At 39.2% G+C, this 18,701-nt stretch overlaps 1 protein-coding gene across 9 annotated transcripts in view; it reads right to left on the bottom strand.

The window, feature by feature from the left end:
- dgkza (diacylglycerol kinase, zeta a) overlaps positions 1 to 18,701 on the bottom strand; it is a 175,594-nt gene that overhangs the window by 27,054 nt on the left and 129,839 nt on the right. For all 9 annotated transcript variants that reach the window (XM_053616960.1, XM_053616961.1, XM_053616965.1 and 6 more), the window contains 5 exons: positions 18,114 to 18,214; positions 12,220 to 12,299; positions 8,419 to 8,488; positions 4,325 to 4,365; positions 2,441 to 2,637 (listed from right to left, as the gene is read on the bottom strand). In XM_053616960.1, coding sequence (XP_053472935.1) covers positions 2,441 to 2,637; positions 4,325 to 4,365; positions 8,419 to 8,488; positions 12,220 to 12,299; positions 18,114 to 18,214 — 489 coding nt within the window. The remainder of the gene's footprint in view (positions 1 to 2,440; positions 2,638 to 4,324; positions 4,366 to 8,418; positions 8,489 to 12,219; positions 12,300 to 18,113; positions 18,215 to 18,701) is intronic.

Genomic DNA, 18,701 nt, shown 5'->3' with positions numbered 1-18,701 from the left:
ATATAAAAAAAGTTGATATTATGTATTACCAGTTTAATGTTCAGTGTTGAAGTAGAAATGCTTTTGTTTGTGGTGAGTGAATGCGAGACTAACGGGGAGGTTTTTTACAATTCAGTCAATGTTAAAATGAATTAATAACATTCAATAAGTTAAGAAATCTTACTTTAATCTTCAGAATTTAGTTCATGTGTTAATGTTAATTAGAGTAATGTGTTTTCTGTTTATGAGACCAGTTACTGTGAAACAACTTGTTGAAATGGAGAGAATAAAGTTTTTATTTGCATTTCTTTCAGAATTGTGGAATTAATTATTATTAATTTAAAAGAAGGTATAAAAGGCAGAACTATCGGTATCAGTTATCGGTATCCGTTATCGATATCACTCTGAATAATCGGTTATCGGTATAGGCTGAGAAATTTAGTATCGGTGCATCTCTAGTTTTAACACTTAGATTTGGAGAGATTTTAATTTGTGATGAAAACCTGGCAACCCTGGTACTTCCACTCCAAACCTGTGAATTACTTCATGCATGTTTGCAAAGTCAACATCAATACTAATGGTGTTTGTGAAAGCTCTTCCAACCCCTTCAGTAGTGAATTGTTTGTTCTCTCCACGTTTTTAGCATAACAAAATAATCTGTGACCATCAAAGGTTTATACAGATTTTGTCACCTCCTCCACCTCAAATGCATTCTGCACCCAAAAGACCCTCACAAAGTCCTGACCGCGGCATTTGATTGACAGTGATAAAGTGAACACAAATGGGATTGCAAATGGCTTTATTTTTGGGCGAGTTGTAGTGTGAGGATGAGAAAGTGTAATTTATAAATGTAAGGTTTACCATTACTTTTTCAACATGGCAGAATCAGACCAGTTTAGGGATTGAAAATATCACATAGAATTTGCATTTGCACTTTAAATTTGGTAGCAACAGTAGTATCTGAATTATGTCTCAGATTATGTGCGCTCATAAGGGAAATACAACTGCAAGTACATGCTTAAATTAACATTTTCTAACACTTGAATCTGAATTAACATTCAGAAAATGCTGGCATACGATACACATACAGTGAAGACACATGCAAATCTACTTCAGCGTGCTGTACAGGGAGCTGACCCTTGTAGCAGCAATGTGCACATTATTGGACTCTCGAACGGTGAACTGGGACTATTGGGGGGAAAAAAGAATGTCTAATTTGGTTCATGAGTTGAACTAATCCTTGCCGAGTCTAAACATGCACATACTCGTACACAGTCCATGTCTTGAGCTGTGCATAGCCCGCAGGCAAACGTTGGTGTGTGAAGAACTTGTGGTTCAGCAACAACAGTTTCAGTGTTCACCGAGGGAGTTATTACAGAGATAGTGTGTACATATTTTGCACTGGCTTATTTCCTGCAGAAAAGGCCTGGAACTTTTGCAATCAGGGTGAGGAAGAGAGGAAACAGTACCAGGAAAATTATGTAACATCGATGTTCATTAAGGAATGATGTAATGTACAGCACATACTGACCAGCTCCATCTCATAAAGCACATGGCTGTAAGTCCTGAGTTATGGCGCAATATCTGCGGTTTTGCAGTGATTAAGATCCATAGGGGAGTGAAAGGAAGTGCATGTTCAGTAAAACCCTCACTACCTTCAACCATTAAATTCAAGCGGAACTTAGTGACGAGCTTAGTTTTCCATTTGAAATCTGCTACATGTACTGTGCACCTTTTCTCATACAGACCAACAAAAGAGACTACAACAGTCTACAGCACGTATATGCGTGTACACGCACACACACACAGCTGTTTTTTTGTTTTCAGATACAGTTCTATGGGCTTTTATTAGATATTCCATTTCAAGCATAATCCAGCACAGCTACCCCACGGTTCTCTACTTAAAGCTTCAAACACCCTTCCCCCACCCCCCACTCCCAAAAACAGCGGTGGATGCACAAACAGCCAATATCTGTCTGGATGTCTCTGTCATCTATTATATATAGCTCCAGAATTATTTGCACCCTTGATAAAGAGCGGTAAACAGGTTATGGAAAGATGTATTTGTGGTTAATTTTCTCATAGTGAAATACTACCTAAATTGTTCCTAAAAAATAAAAAACAGTTGAAAATATAGTCTTGTAAATCAAAACCACATGTGCCCAATTATAGCACCTGTAGAATTTCTTAGGGAAAAAACGTGGTGTATGAGATATGAGCTGAAAGGAAAGGCTCTTGTACGGGCCATAAAATTGCTCCCTAATGTTCTACACCAGGCAGTATGGGATAAATATATTTTAAACCATCTGTGCCATATTCAATGCTAATGTTCATTATTACAGCTGTAACGTACTAATTATCCGACTATAAACATGTCTCCTGCTCAAGGGCTTGTACTACAGCTCATTAAATCAAAATACTATTAGAGCTATATTTAATGTAATTTGTGTATTTAGCTGACCTGGCTGTTGGAGAGGAGGGAGGAGACGAGGAGGTTGATGGGAAGGCGAATTTCTGTTGAGCTGAAGAGATCTCTGCGGATGAGTCTACCAAGTCAGGCATGCCTGGTGATGTGCTCACACTCTCTGTGATTACCAGCTCGGGGTCCAAAATAAACAGCTCATCCTGAGAGATCTCAGTCACATAGTGCAGATGTTCCTAACACACACACACACAAACACAAACACACCCATAATTTACATTTGTAGAACAACATACAGTTTTTTATTCCTGAATCTTCCACTGATAGAACACTTTAGGTCCAAGCTGACATTATTTATATGCTACTTGTTTTTGAGTTGTTTGGATTAAACTAGATTCGTAATTGATTAGTTAGCCGATTATTATTGTATTCTTCGATTAATTAATAATTAACAGTTGGGGGGGGGGGGGCAATTGTCCAATTATATAAGACTGAAAAGAACCCAACACACACACACCCCAGAATATATATTATTCATTTAGGACTATAGCTTAACTCAGTGCCTTTTGTGCATCCATAAAAAAAATTATGCATAAATAAATAAATATGTATGTGTATATACACACACACACACATTATTTATATTTTTATTTATATATATATATATATATATATATATATATATATATATATATATATATATATATATATATATATATATATATATATATATATATATACACACACACACACACACACACACACACACGTGTATATATAAGTACGTATTTATGCATCATTTTTTATGGATACACAAAAAGCACTAAATTAAACTACAGTCCTAAATTAATAATAAAACCTCACTTTCACGGCACCTTGTGGTTTCTGTTCCTCACTGCCTTTAGACATATTATTTTACTTTTGATCATAGTGTTTTAATTAGACATTACAGATCTTACTCGCGCTCCCACTCTGTATCACCGCGTCTACACCACACGTGAGGAGCAACGCGGCCTCGTTACTAATAGATCACTTCCGTTATAATAAACGACAGAAGTTACACTGCAAGCACGCAAATACAGCATATAATGACAATAAGCTTAAATTAAACTAAACCTTTTAAGCAACTTGCACCAGTTTCCCCAACCCCTTCCACATAGTGGAGCATTTTGGATACAAATAAGTTTGTGCTTGTGCATTACTGTCGTGCTTCCGTGCTACACAATCTCTGCTTTATAAAGTTTGATATCCTCCGTGGTGTTTCTTATAAAATGCTACCCTGCCTTAGAGAACTTGGAGGTCACACACTTTCTTCCTCAGTCATGTGACGATTTCGCCTCCGTCTGATGGTGATTGAGGTCATGTTGGGTATAAAATATATCGCTGACATAGAATCGTATTGTCGGTGACTCTAGGTATCTCGCATTACGTGCGTATTCAGTCATGTTCCTGTCGACTAGGAAGCGGCTTATACTTCCGGTTAGTAAAAAACTGCTAGTGTTACTTTTGAGATGATACTACCCTTCTGAAATTCATACACTAGACAGTAGAGTTCACAGTGCGTAGTGTTAGTGTATAGTACGTCATTTGGGACACAACTTTATATATTATCTCTGAAGCGTGACTAATCGATAATGAAATTCTTTGACAAGGATTTTCATAATCGATTTTTATCGATTAGTTGTTGCAGCTCTAGATTAAACCCATTCAATTCCAGGTACAAGTCAAATAGCATAACAACTATAAGAACTGAATAATTAATAGAATCATTTTGATAATGCTGGGTTATGGTTTGAGCAGCTGAACTATATTAATCACAGATTGATTTGTCTTGCCTATGGTATGCTTCATGGACTCCTGGGTGTCTCCACCACACCCCACTTTCACAATCACTGATCTAAATAAACGTGAAGAAAGACTTACCTGTGCGCGATCGATCCTGTAGAATCGATCTGCTGTAGTTGCTGTGAAAACAAGACAACACAGGTACAGATTTGAGCACAGAGCCCATACCAAACCACAAACATAAGCTCTTTAAATAATAATCTCTTTTACTCATTAAACGCACCATTCAGGGACACATTTCAGTCTGGTGTTGAACGTAAGAACATTTAATTAGTTTTGCCAATGCTGAACAATTATGAAAAGCATTAGCTGTGTAATGTGCATCCTGCAGAAATAATTTTTTTCTAGCAGAATGGTCCAGAGCTGAACTGTTTCTAGAAGAAATGAGTTAAAGCTTAATTTTCTGCAATTCGTATTTGGCAAACTGATGTGTAACAGATGGCAGAACAAACATTTCCTAAGCGCCTTACAAACATGACAAACATATTTTCAAAATGTTCATGAAATGTCCATAGTGATTTCCTGTCTCCAGTTTGGCTCATACAGTCCCATACTGACACAGACACTGGTGGATATGGTCGGTTTGCTCAGTGCGCAGTCCTGCCATTAGGACTAGTGAAAGCACACGACTGAATGCGGTGCCTATTTAAAAAAAAAAAAATAATAAATAAATATTACACACACACACACACACACATACATATATTATATAAACATATATTATATTATATTATATTATATATAATATATATATAGAAACTGGCTTAATAAGAGTGATTTTCATTTATTTGCATAATGCCTCTCACATTGTTGGTCATGTTGCACTTTCAAATAATTGACTGATTAATGGATTCACTGATTTTATTAAAGCGTTGCAGGGAACTGAGTCAGGATGATGTGATTAAGCACAAAAATAAGTAATGCAGTAATGGAACATTTAATACAGCTTTCAAAACATGTACACAAACATCCGCCCACCTTTGAAAACACACACACACAGTTGGTCTGACTGATACATCAGCAGGAAACAGAGGGCATAATAATCACAAACACGACCATATGCCTGAGATAAGCTTCAAAATATCACACTTTGCCATGGTTGTGTCTCCCCACTATACTCTGTTAAAGAAAACTACAGGAAGCGCTCTGAAAATAAAGCCGGAATCTGCTCTAAGCCAAAGGGAAGAGAGTAGGTAAAGATGGAACAGAGGGTAGGAAATGGGATCGGGAGATGTTCCTCCAAACATCCTCCAAACTTAAAAGACAAATGCTCTAACATATCTCTCCCTCTGCAAGACCTCGAACTCTCCAATAGAGTAAAGCAGCACACTGGAGATTAACCCGAGGAACAAATGGGCAGTTTGGGCAGTTCTATTTCAGCTTTGTTGTCTATTGGCTCACAGTTTAAATGTGTAATTTAGTTAAAGTTTATCTTGATTAACTTGCAACATTGCCAAATTATCTGTTTTTTACCTTTACCCCTTTTCATTTACGTGAATAGGCTTTTCATCAGAATAATTGTATTTGTTTTCAGTCTAACTGCTGATGGAAAGCACAGCTCCAATTCGATTCCTCACCAAAAGAGTAAATAAACCTGAGAAGGATTTCAGGCAGAATGCTTTGTTGAATCCACACTACTGTTTACTCAAACACCCTGCACCTCAGAGGACCTTTTTTTCCTTGCCTTGTAAAAAACAAAAAAAAAAACAAACAAAAAAAAACAGATAAATGATGATAAAACTAAACTGAGCCTTTTTTTTTTTTTAACATGCATCTGCATTTAAATTCACAGGAGCATGTGTATGTGTTTGTGATGCGGTATATGTTTTGCAATTTACTAGAATATTGTATATAAATTCATGTTTATATATAGTACTGTCTGGTCTCATGGGCCCTAATTAGAATTTACCTTTAAAACTCTAGTAACATAAGAACTGAGTGTGTGTGTGTGTGAGTGAGAGAGAGCAGAGTAGCCCATCTCTTCACTTTGAACAGGACGAGAAAGAAACTACTATCAGTACAGACACGTGAACACACACACATGAAAGCTTTTATTCTAATAACCTTACTATTCATCTGTGCCCCAAATGAAATCTTTTTATTTCTCCATGTGTGCATGATTATCTGGTGTATTAAGAGGTGATTTACAAGCATGGTTGTATATGGAAGATTCTACATGTGGTTGACAGTAATGCAACAACATAGCAGTGATTTAATTTTTTTGAGGAGCAAAATAGTGTTTTGCGTAATGGTTCTGGAAAGCAGAATGGAGATGGGTTTAATAGCTCTGGCTGGAGAGAGGTGTGTAGAAGTCGCTGAGCTTGGGGGGATGTAGTAACGTCGTGGAAAAATCACGTAGTGTGCACTAGGCTTAAGATGATTCAGCAGAGGAGGGTGGATTAATGTTTTTGGCAAGAGGACTTGCCTTTGTTTTGGCTGGAGAGAGGACCGGGCTCTGTAACAGTCTCTGACTTTGTTGAGACAGTGAAGTATTGATTGTGATGTTGGCTGCAATGGTCATAGCGTTGGTTCAGCAAAACAGGCTGGTGTTGGGTATAACAGAAATAGTTCATCCTCACTCAAAATTGCCCGAGGATTTGGGTCAGGTTAGCAAGTATGATTTTGGTTAAAGACACCCACCCAGTTAGGGGGAGACCTGGTGGCTCACTGGTTACAACTTTGGGCTACTGATCAGAAGCTTATGAGTTCAAATCTCAGCACTGCCAAGCCACCACTAACATGCTCCTCGAGCAAGACCGTTAACACTCAAATGCTCAATTATACCCTATCTCAATTGTATCAAATGTAGATACTGTAGGCTGAAAAGGTTATGCACAGCAGAGCTGTGTTGCCTAGTATGAACGTGGACTCTGAAGCAGCCTCTGTTCTGTTGATGAGGTTGTGCAGTGTTGATTGTAATGTCGGCTGTGAGAGTGATGGTTCTAAAAGTTCAGGAGAACAGCCTGGTGTTTGCTATAACAGCTTTGGACATAGTTAAAGCTCGCTCCAAAATTAGGCTGGTTAGTATGGTTCTGGGTAGAGATTCTGTTAGATTCTGGAGACAGCAGAGTTGATTTGCCTAGAATGATTTTGGACATTTAGTGTTGTGATTTAGTGTTGGCTTTAAGGAAACTGGAAAATAGGGCTGTGTTTGCTAAAAGATTTCCACACAGGGAGATAGTGCTCAGGAGAGGAGGGTGAAGATTGGCTTAATGGTTCTGGCCAGAAGGGTGGTTTTCGCTCTAATGGGTCTTGGGGGTGAGGTGGGGGGAACAAAAAAACAAAACAAAACCAGGTTGCTGTTGGCTTAAAGGGTTCTGGTCAGTGTACATTGTCAGGTTCATCTGAGGTCTGTTTCCATGGAATTAGAAAAATTCTATTTCATGCTGTAGACTCAGTAGTTAATGCTGGCTCTGTGTGTGTGTGTGTGTGTGTGTGTGTGTGTGTGTGTGTGTGTGTGTGTGTGTGTGTGTGTGTGTGTTTCCATGGCTTTTGCACCATGAGAAATGAGTAGAATTAGAGCCAGTCTGGAAGATGGCAGGGGAGAACACCCTATCGAGTCCATCATGTCAGACATCTAATTAGTCTACGAAAACAGAATGTCTCCCTCTCTGCTTCTGTCTCCTCCTCTAACTTCCCCTTCTCTGGCAGTAATGCTGGCTGGGTAATGGCCTGCTCATTAGGGCAGAAATGTCAGTGAATATTCTCTCCTCAAACGAACCTTTCGTAACCTTTATTTAATTACGATTGGGCCACTGAGCAAGCTGGCTGTTTTCTCAAGGCTGAGACGGTGAGACAGGACCATCATGTTATACCATCTCTGGAGAAGCTTAGGCATTGTAATATTCACATAACATAACTCTCTCTTTCATCATTCTTGCATTGTAGCACTGATCTGAGAGCGAACACCATGTAACTCCTAGCCTTTCAGAACTGACCACTTTTACCTACGTTTCTAGGGGGGAAAAAAACATCATAATAAAGGAAGAAAACAGAAATCTATATTGCATCCTAGAATAGCACAGCAGCGCCACCCATACACAAAAAACAACTGAACAACTGAGGGGGGGGAGAAGATAAGAACGAAAGAACAAAGAATTTAGCCTACTTTCCAAAGCAAACTTGGCCTTCAGAACAATACCCCTAAAGCATGAAAGACAAGAATTACTTACAGTCCAGAAAGCACCACTTTGGTGACAATCTCTGACATGACAGCGTTTTGGCCTTGGTATCATCACCTGCCTGCAAGACAACAGAAGACACGAGAGGAAAAAGAAAACAATTATTTCTGTTGATCTGTAAATTAGTACAGCAAATAAACTGAAGATTAAAGCAAAGATTTCGTGGTATATTACTTCCTACCAACTACACAATGACCTAATCTTTATCTGAATATCTGATCTGAAATATAGAAATTTGAATATCGTTTTGGTTAAATAGAGTGCTCCAACCCCTGGTCAGTCTTAACTGCCTTTTACACACATCTGACTAATGACTAATGGCAGCCAGTTGTTCAAGGTTTCAAAAAATGAATAAACAGAAGACAGACGAGCCACATTGTTGAACCAATGCTATACCAACACTGCCGAGAGGCATCACACACGTACATGCACAGCCTTGATACGACAAATACACAACACAATAAAACACAGCACAGGCAAAGTCCTGATCCCACAAACAACATTAATCACATTTGAGGAGCCATTAGGAACAAGAAGGAAGGACTGAGCATTGTATAATTAAATAGACCTAGACAATACTACTTCAAATGCACAAAAAAAGAAAAAGAAAAAAAAGTGTTTTAAAATGAATTAAAGTGTTTTAAAATGCAGGACGTTCAGCCTGCACAGTAAATATTCATGTGTGGGTGTAAAAGCAGTAGCAGAGCATGGCTTCAGAGGCAGTACTGAGGGGAGGTGGGGAGGGGGATAAAAATGAGGGAAGAGATTACGCTCTGCTTGAGACCAAACGGAAACGCTTTTTTTTCCCCCTCCTGAAAGACAAACATCTGTTTTCCAATTCAGACTCTTACTCAGAGGAATAGAAAACATCCACCAAATATCCTGAGAGTCACAGTCAGGAGCGCAGATCTTCTGCTTCAACAAGCTCCTCTGTGTACAATCAAACTGTCGCATGCGTGTGACTGCGTCCCGGTACGAACAATAATGGGCTTTTTGTTTTCCAGGCTTGTTCCTGAGATTGCTCCAGGTCTGTCTACCATTCTAGTTATTTCACCCACCTGCAGCATCAGTCGCTGGAGAGATGGGTGACATGCCACAAAGTCCTGCAGGATATAAGAGATCCCAAAATACACACACACACACACACACACACACGCGCGCACACACATATTCCCACAAACCCTGATTAAATACATGCACCGCACAAACTCTTGCCTATAGGATCCATTCTATACATCATATTATAACTAAAACCATTCTAGTCTCGCATGTATCCATATACACTCACACACGCACACAGAAAAACACACACACATATAGGAGACATGGATGCACTGCTAGGTTCAGAAGAGGTTAGAAGAGTCGTTCACGTGAAAATGTGTGTGTGTGTGAGAGAGAGAGAGAGTTACAGAGTATGCAAAATGATTTATCAAATAAATACCCAGCTGCACTTCAGAAACCTCTAATAGCAACACATTTCACACCCTATTTACCGCCTGTGGTCCTTGATTAACATCAGCAGGGAAGGGGGTGTGTGTGCGTGTGTGCGCGCACCTATATTTAAACTTTAAAAAGAAAAGGAAAAAAAAACCTAAGCAAAATATGAAATCATTAGCTTTCAAAGGCCAAAAAAACCCCAAGTCTATAAATGAGTTAAATTGCATTAGCTGTTATTGTTGTAATTAATATTACAACATAAAATCATTTAATTCTGGGCAGATTAGTGAGGTTTTTTCCCCCTCGCATGCATAAAGGTGCTGGATTTCTTCTTAAAGCAACGCTTTCACAGAAGTGCTGCTTCTGCTTTATTTAACTAGTCTGTCTTTTTAATCAGTCTCATCCATGTTTCGTTACATGCAATAAGACACACCGGATTTAACGATATAAACAGAATACTGCTATAACACCATCAGCATCTCCAGCTAATTAGGTGCACACATGTAACTTTAAGCAACACTTTTTTCAGCTTGGCAAAGAACACTGGGGTATACATGAAGGCAAACAAGAAGCTCTGCTACATCCGTAGAGAGCTGAATGACCAATTAAGAGGATTCTGAAAGTGTGCGTCAACGAGGCAAGTGGAAGGGAGCAGGAAACATTTGGCTGCTTTTCCTCGAAAGTAAAAGCTTTTCTTGTGAAAAAGAGCGAGCTCTTGCTATAACTCTTGCTATGAAGAGGAGCCAACTATCGACAGAGAAGATACATTAAAGTAATGAAAACGCCTGCCTTAGCAAGAATTAGTGTGTGTGTGTGTGTGTGTGTGTGTGTGTGTGTGTTTGCGTGCAATACAAGCACACCATCTGAGCATGTTTTTAGAACAGCTGGCAACGTTGTCGTGCTGTCATGCTCTCAGTTTAAGCTGGAGAAATTAACACGCTCGTCTTCCCTGTTAAAAACGTATACACATGATGGCAATAAAAAATGGCCTCTAATATTGAGTTTCCAATGTATAATGATTCTTGGAGTTTTCAATTTATATGAATATATTACCAATTCCAATCTGCCAATCAAACGACTCTGATTAGTACGAATATGTATGGTATTTACTAACTTTATCTATCGCGATTCAGTTAATATAGTCATCATTACGAATTATTATCTAATATACAGCAGCAGTATTGAATTCTCAATTTGCTCAAAAGCTGTTGATTAATCTTCTATAATGGCGGCTCTGAAAACAGGTTTATATGAACGCCCTCATTCCCAGCCACAATGCACTGATTAACTACGTTTCTGTAACAATAGCTCCTATCATCATTCATTTATATATGCCAATCATTTTATTCAAATTGTGTACAAGCCCGTGTTCAAAACAAGACGATGCAAAACACCCTGTGACTTCACAATATACACATCTCTATGAACATGTATATAGAGGTAAACACAATAACTACCACTTTTGGACGTTTGGAAACCGCACATTTCTTTCCAGACTTTGTTTTCACTATCTGAAGAAACAAGCCTACATCAGCCGTGTTACTGGCCTGCGATTCACTAATTGCAGTTCTACACTGCAGAATAGTGCTGTCCATTTGACCAAATCTGGCACTGTATTTCTTTTTTCAATGAGGAGACTGCTTACGGGTAGAAATTAACAGCCGGGCTTAGTGAAGGATGCAGTAACCATGGAAGCGCGGGAGGCGAGTCAGAATACTACTGGGGAAAAAAGGGTGAAGGTTGTAAATGTATTTTCAACTCTCTCCTTTACTGATGAATTGCTGCTCTAACTTTTAGGTGTATACTGCCACTTGCTGTAGGCGTCTTGGGAGACTTCCAAGCGTGTGGGTTTCTGCGTTGAGGTGTCTATTACTCAATCATTTATTAAGCAAAAATACCTATTCCAGTCCAGTAAAAATAAACATATAAATAAAACAAGCGAGTAACACAGCCAGCAGTGTTTGTTCAAGCAAAGCTGCACTTCAGAAAAGTTTCACTGTTCTGAATAGAGTACAGACTATCTAATGACCTTAAAATGGCATCTTGATAGACATGTGATTCATACTTGTGAATGAGATCTGAACACCTAGGTTTTTTTTTTTATATCATACACAACAACTCTCTTATATTCTTCTTCAATCTCCAGGTGCATCTCCCTCATCTTACTGTGTTTTGGCATTGTCTCTATATCCGTCTTTCTCTTTCGCCATCTTCGTCCTCCCTTTAATTCCTTCGTCACTTTAGTTTGCGCTTCTTTTCTGTCCCTCTTTCCCCCATTCACAAGATTCCCTAGAACTCCTTTTCTTCTGCTCGTCCTCCCTCCTTCCCAGTACACCCCCCCCCCCATCTCTTTACCTCTTGTAGTTTCTCAATCTGTACACGACAGGTTTCCAGGTCACTGTCTCCAGGGATGACGATGAGCCCCAATGGGATTGCTGAGAGATGGAGAGAGAAAGAGAGCGACAGAACAAGAGAGAAAAAAGGAAGGAAAAAAAAAAACAACAAAGAATATTTCCATCATTCCCTTGATAAATGGTCTGTGTGCTGTGCTGTTTTTCCGACACATGTCCCAAGTAAACCAGTGTGCTGTCCACTCTCATGTTTTGGTTGCCTGGAAACTGACTAGAATAAACAGTGGTTTATTAACACAATGTGATGATTGATGGTGCATTAGTTAGCTAGTTAAATCCATTAATACAGATTATGGAAAATGATTGAGGATATGAGTATTAATCTAACATTTCGCTAAAGTGTCTAATGTAGCACAAAAAGCGTCAGTGTAGAGTAGTGTCATATCCTCGCATTACCTGTAAAAGATATGCGGCTGTCTAGAGACTTTATTCTCTCTCGATATGTTTAATTACACAGATGACTGTGTGTGCTGGTGCTAGTAGAAGAGTTATTGTATATGACAGTTTTACTCTGCGCATTACTTTGCTTCGGTTCGTCAGGTCTTCCAAATACCTGCATGTTCCTGATTCAGAGAAGCTCCGCACATGCAAATTAACCCACCTAGTAAAACTCTTTCTACTGTCAGGCAGCTCACACCTCGGACAATGAGTACAGTGAAGCAGGTGGCAGGATTCATAATAGGTAGCACACGCTATTGTTACAGCATCGAGGTGCTTGAAGCGCATTACACTTAAACATGCACATCAAATGAAAACCTTTGGTGGGAATGAATAAATAAATAAATAGTAGTTTTCATTTTATTTTTCTTGTTGTTGAAGTTGCTTGCCCAGTAGGTAACTACAAAAAAAAATTTTTTTTTTATATATATATAAATATATATATATATATATATATATATATATATATATATATATATATATATATATATATATATATATGTGAAGAATAAAAACACTCTAGTTACCCTGAAAACACACCCTAGTTACTTAAAGGGTTTAAATTCTATTAAAAGCTAATCACAAATCTGCTGAGAAAATGAAAGGGGCTACATGTTGGATTAAAGAAATAACACGGGCCCCTCATCCAGAGACCATTAGTGCTGTTGATAATATCAAAGCAATTCCTCTGTGCAAAGTTTTGTGAGCTCATGACATTTATCAGTGCATTTGTTGTTAGATCATTTTGAGGAGGCCAATTCAGAGAAAGCAAGATAAGCCGGGAGAAAGCACTTATAACGTTACCAAGCAGTTTATAAAAGGTTTGTTTTCTCATTGCAACCAGGAAACAGAATACAAATCAATAGATATTGCATTTTTGATTAATGGAAGCAATTTTTCTTTTCACAGAGCCCATTATTATACCCTGCTCGCTTGAAACTAATGCACTGCTCGATTTGGACTTCATCGGAGAGGCATTTCTAAAAGGAGATTCCTAATGGAAAATACCGGACACCGGCCAGAACACAACAGCTGGCTGAACTCAAACCAGCTCTGGCCTTTTAGACATTCAGGGTAGATGAAGCAGAAGTCAGATGCCACGTTGTATTTTGAGAAAAGAAAAAAAAAAAAAAAACACTTGAATACATCAGAACCAGGAACTCTGCTTTTACAGGTCTGAATAACATGAACAGCATTGTTCCATATTAATAAATAATGTAAAGATCAGCAGTCTTCCTTAAATTTCCTGATGCCCAACTTCTGGTTGGAGTTCTCATCACTTGGAAACCACTCGCTGTTGCTGAGGATGGCCACATATGGACAGCCTAAAGACACACTTGGAAACTTTGGAGATGGCATTGGACTGCGGTTGATACGAATGGTTTTGGTGTGATGTCTTGGGACTGCGATTGTGGTGGCGGCTTTGGGACTGTAAATAACTGCACCAACAGACATTGAACTCGAGTCTACATCGGTGGGTGGTTTATAACTCCAATGGCATGGACTTCATGTTGGGACTGTAGTGGGTTCACTGATTGCATGGTAGTGCACAGTTATAGAGGGAATCATTTATAATCGTACTATCCGGTGTTACCCAGATGAGGACGGGTTCCCTTTCGAGTCTTGTTCCTCTCGAGGTTTCTTCCTCATATCATCTCAGGGATTTTTTCCTTGCCATGTGGCTTGCTTTCATTAGGGATAAATTTATCAATTTAAAATTTAGATCTGAAATTTATATTTCTGTAAAGCTGCTTTGTGACTATGTCTATTGTTAAAAGCGTTATACAAATAAAATTGAATTGAACTTGTCTGATGGTATTATTTACCGTTTCACTGACTGCTTCTGACTAGTTTGAAGTTTGTCGTACTCTGAAGCACTAACACATATGTATTGGCAGGACAAGTTCACAGTGCACAGTTCTGGCCAGAGCATGAAAGCCGATTTAGTGTTAAACCCAAAAATCCATAATCTGTCCTTTACAGTTTCTAAAATTCTTCTCTCTTGTTTTTGCACCAAGTACAGCAAGCTGTTAAGGCTCCATTTTGGGAAACTGTGATGTGATCTGATAAACAGTTCTCACTTATTTCTGGGTGACAATTGGATTTTTAGTACCAGATGTATTGTTAGACCTTGGTCCCTCCATCTGAAAAACCTTGTAATGTGTGAACCTCGTTCTTGCTCAGCTGCGTTGTGTTGTACACCACTATATCAGCAAGACAAAGCAGTAATAAATGCAGTATAGTTTGAACAGTACAATGATTCTGCACTAGGCTGTAAGACACTCTAAGCCCTTTTCTTGGATTATATCTGTCTCACCGGTTAAGTCACTCTGAATTAAAGCTCCCGTCAACTAGGAACATGTAAGTGGAACAGCAGAGTTTAACTGGGTTTACTTCTGTTGTCATGGTGGAAGAAGTTGTTCATGATGTGCCTGTAAGAGGTTCCCTAATTTAGCCACATCTTTAGTGATTTGTGAGCTATTATATTAATATGTGCAATGACAAGATTGCTTTTAGAGAACTGAAAGTCTCCCAATCAGAGAGAGAGAACAGAGAGACTGAGAGCTCTTTACTGAGGAATGTTTGGTTGCTTAGCAACATCAGAACAGGCATGCTCTAATTTAATTCAGGCTTGTTCTTTTTTTCCTCTCTTTCGATCCCTCTTGCTCTCCCTTCTCCACTTTTCATCTCTTTTTTTCAATCCCATCCCTCTTTCTCTCCCTCTCTGACTCTCTTCCCCACTTTCCATGTCTCTCTCTCTCCCCCCCAGCTTGTTTCCAATGTTGTATAAGCTCTTTAGAGGTGTGAATAGTGTGTGACAGCACCACAGACAAGAGCCAGATGTGTTTTATGTTCATTACCAATGGAAGGCAGAACAGAAAACAGCTCAGAGTTCTGGCGGTGACATGGATATTATCTTTATGAACCGTAACAACACTGTGCTCTGCTGGATTTAGTGTAGTTGTGTAGCCTTTTGTAAGTCAATGTTAGACTGATGTCTCAAAAGCAGCTCTTGTGTGTATGTGTGTGTGTGTTTGAGAGTGAGTGTGTGGGTGTACACATGAAAAGGGTTGATGCTGTCATGTCCTGACATCTAGTGTCGGAAAAGAGAAAAGTGAAGAAGTATTCATCAAACTGATATAATTTCAGATTTATGGATTGTATCATGTATGGTATAATGAGGTGTACAGTGTACTGTGGGCTGCCAGTTTATTAGATATAGTGTACATGTCTAATAACTACACTCCCTAACCACAACTAATACATTGGTATACTATCTGACTCTACAGTTACTGACTGTAACTCATACTTTTCTCTATCTTTTCTTTCTACGCAACTGCATGACAAGGTAGAGACTACAGTTTACAGATACTGGTTTCTTTCATCCAATACTCTCTGTTGTCCTGAGTACTTATTGTCAACTGTATTTATTGTGTTGTGTAGTAATCGTCTTGTGCAGTTACTGTCCTGAGTACTTATTGTCCTCTGTATTTGTTGCAGATTTTTGCACTCATCCCACACCTTCATGCATGCATTTGTCTTTATGTAATCCTGTGTACAATGCTACTGAATTATTATGCGTTCTCCCATGGTCCTAACCACATTTCATGTACCTCCTTGACCCTACCCTCTATTCTACCCTACCCATCAGAGTAAAAGGTGCACCACAGAGCTGTCGCTGTTCAGATATTATTTGGGTGGTGGACCATTCTCACCATAACACTGACACCCATGTTAATGCTAGTTCATGCTTTCATTCTGAATATGATTCGGCATAAGATCAGAAAAAAAAACCTCTCCAAACCAGACATAATGAAGGGGTTATCCCCCTCCACAACGACTGGCCAGTAAACATGTTAAAAACTGAATACATGTGCAACAAAGTGGACAGTAAAAGGACTTTGCATGAAATGGATGCATTTTATTCGTTTAACAGATCTGGTTTGCAGAGGATGGCCATCATCTGAAAAAAAATGCACACTTTTCGAAATAAAAGAATAACAAATTGCAGAGATAGTGAGCAATGGATCCAAAGACAGCTTGTAAATGTTAGAAAGTCACAGGATTTCAACTCGTTCAAGAGCTTTTTACTGTTGGCAGACAGTGTCCAGACTCTCTGCTGGAAGCACTAATATGCAATGCAATTCAGTTTTCAAGCTGACAGAGAATTGTTTAGAATTCATTTTAGTATCAATTTTACGCTCATCAATTACACAGCTTGTGTATAATAGCCTGAAGTGTACACAGTGCTTAAAATCCCAGTGTAGCTGCTGGATCTGCAATGCAATACCCACTACCAGTGGTGGCTCATCAACAGCTCCTCACTGCAACATTTAGCTACACAGAGTTATTACTGCACCTAGTGGTCAAAACTAAACGGCAAAAAACACTAATAGAGCCGTTCTCAGGGGCCTGGAATCGCACTGCCCCACGTGCATGCTCAGATAGGACAGTTAATGGCAGGGTTGCCAAATTGGCCTAGTCCAGAATGAAATCTAATTCATTTCTGCAAACAGCAGACAGCGTGTCTATGATGTACAGAGCCATTTCTATTGTAAGATATCACAAAGACGGGGAGTCGGAAAGGGGGATTGTGGAGTGGATAGTGTCCGTACATCAGAAATCTGAGTGCTCCACAGTGAACTTGTTTCCCACACAAACACTAAGCTTCTGCTTCAAAAGAAGAAAAATGTGACTCCCTTTTCCTGCAAAAATGCCTGCATTTGTTTGGGCTAGTTTCACATCTTTTATGTGGGTTTTGAGATGAAAACTTTGTTGAAACCTCGCAACTCTGGTTAGTGACGTTAGCTCTGCTGGGTTTGTCTTGCACACTGGCGACACATCTGCTGTATCGAACACGTTTGAACAAATGTATAAAACCTCTCAAATTGACCTGCTAGACTGTACACTGGATACCTGTATGTTGTCGACACTCAAATGTCTATTATGGGGTTAGGCAACAATATTCCTTAGATTGAAGTCAACAGCATACGTCAAGCCACTCAGATGAATTTTGTCATGATTAATGTCCTTCCCCACCAAAGTCTACAGTTATGAACCACTGCTTCACACTACCGTGTCGTCACCATGTCCGTGTCAGTGCTGTAAGAAAAATGGTCCCCTACCCAAATAATATCAGCTAAGTGGTGGTCCAATGTGGGACCACCTACCATGTGTATAGTTCCACTAATGGACAAGGTTGGTAGGGGGGCATGTGCAGATGGGCTGTAGGCAGTAAATGCACCTACAAAGCACATCAGCGGTATATGACCTTATAAAATGATCTGTGGACAATCTGTATAAAAACAAACAAACAAACAAACAAACAAAAAACCCACAAAAAATGTAGCATATGTGGTGCACTGGAACAAGTGTGTGTGTGTGTGTGTTTGCACTTACAAGCTTCTTTAAGTTTCTCTTTGTGGTAATGAAGATCTTCATAGTCATGCATGCTGATACGGTTCACTCGGATCCGTAACCTCTCTGGGATCGGCTGCTGACTGTAAGACGGAAAGAAACAGTGTCTGATCACGGACACGCGCTTGATTACCGATTAATGCAAAGAAATAATTAAGGGCAACATGCGCATACACACAGTAAAAACACATCTGAGACTGACTGTGCTCAGCCTTTCCCTGATTTTTCAGTATGCGTGTCGTCTATGATAAATGCATGATCAGTACTGCAGTAGTGGCGTCATACTCTGACAACATGATCGTTACAATGAGATTATTAGCCTCCATTTCCAGTATTCACATCTCAGTGGTAAATTAGAACACATTAAGGGGCAAGCAGTCGATGCCACACTACTCACATATGCACTTGTGTATGACATTTACAAAACCACAAAGGAAAAGAGAGCAATAATGATTTCCTTCAGCCTGACTGCCATTTATTATGATGGAAATGCGAGAAAATGGATCTAAAATATCCCAACAAACACAGAGCAGACTGAGTGAACGAGTGTGAGTGCGTGTTTGTGTAGCT

The sequence above is a fragment of the Ictalurus furcatus genome, chromosome 27 (genome assembly GCF_023375685.1).
Source record: "Ictalurus furcatus strain D&B chromosome 27, Billie_1.0, whole genome shotgun sequence".
NCBI classification, from domain to species: Eukaryota; Metazoa; Chordata; class Actinopteri; order Siluriformes; family Ictaluridae; genus Ictalurus; species Ictalurus furcatus.
This window is presented reverse-complemented; position numbering and strand designations above follow the sequence as displayed.